This window comes from Phaethon lepturus, unplaced genomic scaffold (genome assembly GCF_000687285.1).
Source record: "Phaethon lepturus isolate BGI_N335 unplaced genomic scaffold, ASM68728v1 scaffold1509, whole genome shotgun sequence".
Lineage (NCBI taxonomy): Eukaryota > Metazoa > Chordata > Aves > Phaethontiformes > Phaethontidae > Phaethon > Phaethon lepturus.
In genome coordinates, this window is record NW_010562534.1 from 1 (window position 1) to 5,341 (window position 5,341).

Sequence of the window (5,341 nt, forward strand, 5' to 3'; positions counted from 1 at the left end):
TCCAACCTAGTGTTTCTGTGATTCTGTAACAGCTAGGAAGCATCAAAACAACTATCGAAATATTTATAAACAACAAAATTGCATACAACATACTTAAGTCCCAGATATTCTTTATGAAAAAAAATCTTATGTCCTAAAGGTCTATTTCAATGACTAAAGTAAGAAAATGAATTCATGCAAAGTCTACGCAAACCATTACATACCATTCTGCTATGCCTGGCTCAAAAATTCCTTAAACACAGGAGGGCTTATGGTCTGATCTCAGAAGGCTCTTGAGTCCCCAGAAAGTGTCAGTTAATTTTACATTACATGTTTTAGTCACTTTAATCACATTGACATTAAAAAATAATATTTGGTTTTGGTTCTTTCTTATATACAGAAATATCTATCTTGATTTAAAAAGAATTATCTGTAAAAGAAGATAGTATATTTTATCTTACATCCATATACAAAAAAGACTTAATTTTTCTATTGGGGGAAGTTCCAAAAGTCCAGAAAGGGATAGAGTGCTACATTTCCAGGGCATTTAATTGGGAATTGTCTACCTAGGGTTCCTGTACTCTTAATGAAGCTTCAGTTCAGAGTTAGTTTCTCTCACAGATTTTGATTTCTCTGCAGTTGAGGAGCATTAAGAAAACTCTTTCTGCCTCTTTCACAGATCGCGAGAACCAGTCGATCCTGATCACGTATGTACACTCCCTGCTCAGGTCCCTGCAGGGCTGCCGGGTACCAGGGGACCTCCTGCCTGACCACACGCTCTCTGCTTCTCTCTTTGCTTTGACAGTGGAGAATCCGGTGCAGGGAAGACTGTGAACACAAAGCGTGTCATCCAGTACTTTGCAACAATTGCAGCCAGTGGGGATAAGAAGAAGGAGGAGCAGTCTGGCAAAATGCAGGTAAATCAATAGATGCTGGCTTGAATCAACACTTTCCTCTGTCCCTGATAAGATTTTTGGAAAGGATAACCAGCAATAATTATCATCCTGCAGGGAACGCTTGAGGATCAAATCATCAGCGCCAACCCACTGCTGGAGGCCTTTGGAAACGCCAAGACCGTGAGGAACGACAACTCCTCACGCTTTGTAAGTTGTTGCTTTGGACAAAATCCCTCCTCATATAACAGTAGTGATGGGTTAGTGGTATTCTCACATAAGGAGATGGCAATGAAATGCATCTAGGCTGGAATGCTGCTGCTTCTCCTTAACAGGGCAAATTCATCAGAATCCACTTTGGAGCCACAGGCAAACTGGCTTCTGCTGACATTGAAACTTGTAAGAGACTCCCTTGGCCTGATCTCGTTCCTTCCCAAATTTCCACCTCTACGTGTGATCTTGTGCCTGACTCTCCTACCTTCCTTGCCAGATCTGCTGGAGAAGTCCAGAGTCACTTTCCAGCTCAAGGCAGAAAGAAGCTACCACATATTTTATCAGGTCACCTCCAACAAGAAGCCAGAGCTAATCGGTAGGAAGGATCATCATGACTTTTTGACAGTGATGGCTGAGCAACAGTTCCCTCTGTTACCTGGCTGGCAAAACTAAGCCTGTGTCTTGCCTCTTCCTGCTTTCAGACATGCTCCTCATTACCACCAACCCTTATGATTTCCACTTTGTGAGCCAAGGTGAGGTCACTGTTCCCAGCATTGATGACCAAGAGGAGCTCATGGCTACAGATGTAAGTACGGTAAAGAAAATATTTTTAATGAGATTGTTAAAGTTGTTAGGCAATGTTTTGACTTCATTATTTTGACTGCAGAGTGCCATTGACATCCTGGGCTTCACTCCTGATGAAAAGACAGCCATCTACAAGCTGACAGGGGGTGTCATGCACTACGGGAACCTGAAGTTCAAGCAGAAGCAACGAGAGGAACAGGCAGAGCCGGATGGGACAGAAGGTCCTTAGCAACTGATCTTTTAACGAATTAATCAGTTTTGGGAACATATTTTTTTTTAGCTAGGACAAAAGTTATAGCTTAATTAAATGAAAACTAATTAATATTTCTTTTAGTGTCCATGAAACTGTTGACCTGATTCTCGGATCCCTGGCCTATCTTACTGAATTGTGCACCTTCAGTTAGCTTTTTGATGGGCTAGTGTCATGCATTTTTCTATTTAGCATAGAGAGGGTTTTGACAAGCTTTTTTGAAGAGTCATTTTCCCTAGTTTCATACATAGGCTCTAAAATCAGCTCTGGCATGTACTTACTTCTATTGGCAGTGCAGACTGTGGCCTATTTAGAGCTTTCTTAGATCTTGACTAAGATGCCAAGTTGTAATCTTCATGTATTTTTAAAGTGGAAGTTATTTCATTTTATAAATTTATTTAAAATGTTCAAGAAAATGTTTCTATTGATAACTACTTTCAGAAAAATGCCGATACTGGCTTTCACATCCTTCCTATATTCAATATGTTTGCTGTGATACTAAATTAAAAGATTTGCAGTCATGAACTTTGAACATTGGTGTCATGAGACCCATACCCATTGATCAGATTTCAGTCCTTGTCCAATGATTAATTTTTTCTTTGTCTCTCTTGTCTTTCAGTTGCTGACAAGGCTGCCTACCTGATGGGCCTGAACTCAGCTGAATTGCTCAAAGCCCTGTGCTATCCCCGAGTCAAGGTTGGGAATGAGTACGTGACCAAAGGTCAAACTGTGGAGCAGGTAGAATAACTGGTTACTAGGAATGCGTGGTTATACCTCAGAATTTCTCTTCAAACAGTTGAAATTTCTTTAAATATCTCTGTGCAGTAAATTTTGTGCATTTCCCCTTTGCTTTAGGTGAACAATGCTGTAGGTGCTCTGGCAAAAGCTGTCTATGAGAGGATGTTCTTGTGGATGGTTGTTCGTATCAACCAACAGCTGGATACCAAGCAACCCAGGCAGTACTTCATTGGCGTCCTGGACATTGCTGGCTTTGAGATATTTGATGTAAGGAACAGGGATTTCACAATGGCTTCATGGAAGGGAATGCGTGTTAAGAAAATTCTAAGAATTCTTTCATTAAGAGTCAGAGTTTTTGTAATAAATACAATGATCAAGAGATGTCACTATTAAAGAGACTGGCCTTTTCAACCATTTGAACTTAACAGGGAAGAAACTAATACCACAGCATGCAAGAATGTTAAGTTTTGTTAAAACAAAAGAAAAGAGGAAGAAATCTGTGACAAAGTTATATGGGCCAAAGGTGTGGAAATTATTGAAAGGGATTAGGAAATGCTCATGCTGTTGGTGAAGGAACCCCAAAAGCTTCCACACAAGCACATGGAAATACCTAAAGCCACTCTCTAAAGAATTGAAAAATATTTGAGTAGCAAATTGAGGCAGTCTTCATGATTGGGGTGTCAGGAGAGGTAGAGTCTAGTAATAAATTTGTTTTGATAGGAGAAATTGTGCTGAAGTTATTTACTAAATTTTCTTTAGAATTAATGGATTGCAAAGGGACAAGGGATAATTATCATAATTAAAATATACATATTATATGGAATGATAACAAACAAAAAACCCCTCTACATTACAATGTAGAATTAGAAGTCTTTTGTCTCTTCAGAATGCAAGTACAGTCCCACTAAAGGGTTTCTGGGAGAAGAGGTAGGAAAGGGGTCTTGTATTTGCCTGAGAAGGATCAGAAATATACAGGGAAAAGCCTTGTGGTGAAGACTGAACCTTGAAAATGTTGCATCTTTTTTTTTTTTACATTTGGCAGTTCAACAGCTTTGAGCAGCTATGCATCAACTTCACCAATGAGAAACTGCAACAGTTCTTCAACCACCACATGTTTGTGCTGGAGCAGGAGGAGTACAAAAAGGAAGGAATTGAATGGACTTTCATTGACTTTGGGATGGACCTGGCTGCCTGCATTGAGCTCATTGAGAAGGTATCCTTTCTGTTCAGATGCATTAATGTTGGAATCCTCTAGTTATTGAGGGATACATAAAGAATTTGTTTATGTCCAGATGAAAATGATAAATTTCAGTTATTGAACTGCTCTGTATTTCTGTAATGGTGCCAGCAATGGTTAAAAGTAGTTCCAAAAGTAAAGGTGAAACACCAAGGATAAAAAATTATGAACGTCGGTTAATTTTCTGTGACATATTTTCCAGAAAAGAACAGAAACACCCTTAATCTTCTGATTTGTTTCACAGCTTTCTCTCCTAACACTAGCCTCTTTCCAATCAAGGAATCTGTTTCTCCCTCTTGTTGTAATGTCTTCCAGCCCATGGGCATCTTCTCCATCCTGGAAGAGGAGTGCATGTTCCCCAAGGCAACTGACACCTCTTTCAAGAACAAGCTCTATGACCAGCATCTGGGCAAATCCAGCAATTTCCAGAAACCCAAGCCTACCAAAGGGAAGGTTGAGGCCCACTTCTCCCTGATACATTATGCTGGTATAGTGGACTACAACATCACTGGCTGGCTTGAGAAGAACAAAGACCCCCTAAATGAAACTGTCATTGGGTTGTACCAGAAATCATCCTTGAAGACACTGGTCTTACTGTTTGCCAACTATGGTGGAGCAGATGCAGGTCAGCTCTGTGTAAATTGTATTTTCAGCATGGGAAAATGTTGACAGTAAATCAAACGGGAAAACCTAAATATTTAAAAATTGTTTTCTCTTCAGTGTTCATGATCAATATTTTAATATTGTTTTCCCCTTCTTTCATTTAAAGAGGGTGGTGGCAAAAAGGGTGGCAAGAAGAAGGGTTCTTCTTTCCAGACTGTCTCAGCTCTTTTCCGGGTGCGTACTGGTTTCCTCACTGTGTGTCTTTTTAGTTGAAGAAAGGAAATTTAAAATGTGAAAAGTTATGTTATAATTCTTGAAGTCCTATAGCAAAAAGATGAAGAAGATTACGTACTATAGGTAAATTTTCTGTCCATTTAAATGATGGACTATTGTCTTCTCTTTTTCAACATGGAATGATGTTCTATCATTAATATATCAAAATGAAAACTCTTTCAAATGGTTGAGGATGTTATAATTCAGATCTTTCTTCATACACGTCTATTTTTTTATTTTTCAGATATTGTACAGGGTTCAGAATTTATTAGTAAACAGATTTTGGACTTATGAATATTTTCAGTACTGCTACCGTGCACAATTCATAAGTAATGGAGCAGTTCTGAAAAACAGAGAAGCTGGCTTTAAGATTGTATCACATATAAAAGCCTAACCAGTATATTGATTCAGGAGGGCAAGTATGGGGAATTGTTCATGACTTTCAAAGCCATGAGTCTCAGAGTATCAAATGAGTTCTATCCCAGTTTTTATAAATAATAAATTATGATGACACAGTAACCAAATTCTATTTCCTTTTATATAGTAATGCTCAACAGTGAAAGATGGATG

At 38.9% G+C, this 5,341-nt stretch overlaps 1 protein-coding gene across 1 annotated transcript; it reads left to right on the plus strand.

Moving 5' to 3' along the window:
- Window positions 1–618: 618 nt before the first annotated feature.
- Window positions 619–4,732, plus strand: LOC104614801 (myosin heavy chain, skeletal muscle, adult-like; the record flags this gene model as incomplete). The annotated part of the gene is made up of 12 exons (XM_010294276.1): window positions 619–686; window positions 785–896; window positions 990–1,082; window positions 1,208–1,271; window positions 1,363–1,461; window positions 1,568–1,671; window positions 1,753–1,891; window positions 2,540–2,658; window positions 2,776–2,925; window positions 3,701–3,871; window positions 4,211–4,520; window positions 4,665–4,732. Coding segments are annotated over 12 exons (1,497 nt in total), but the record flags the coding sequence as incomplete, so codon positions are not given.
- Window positions 4,733–5,341: the final 609 nt, after the last annotated feature.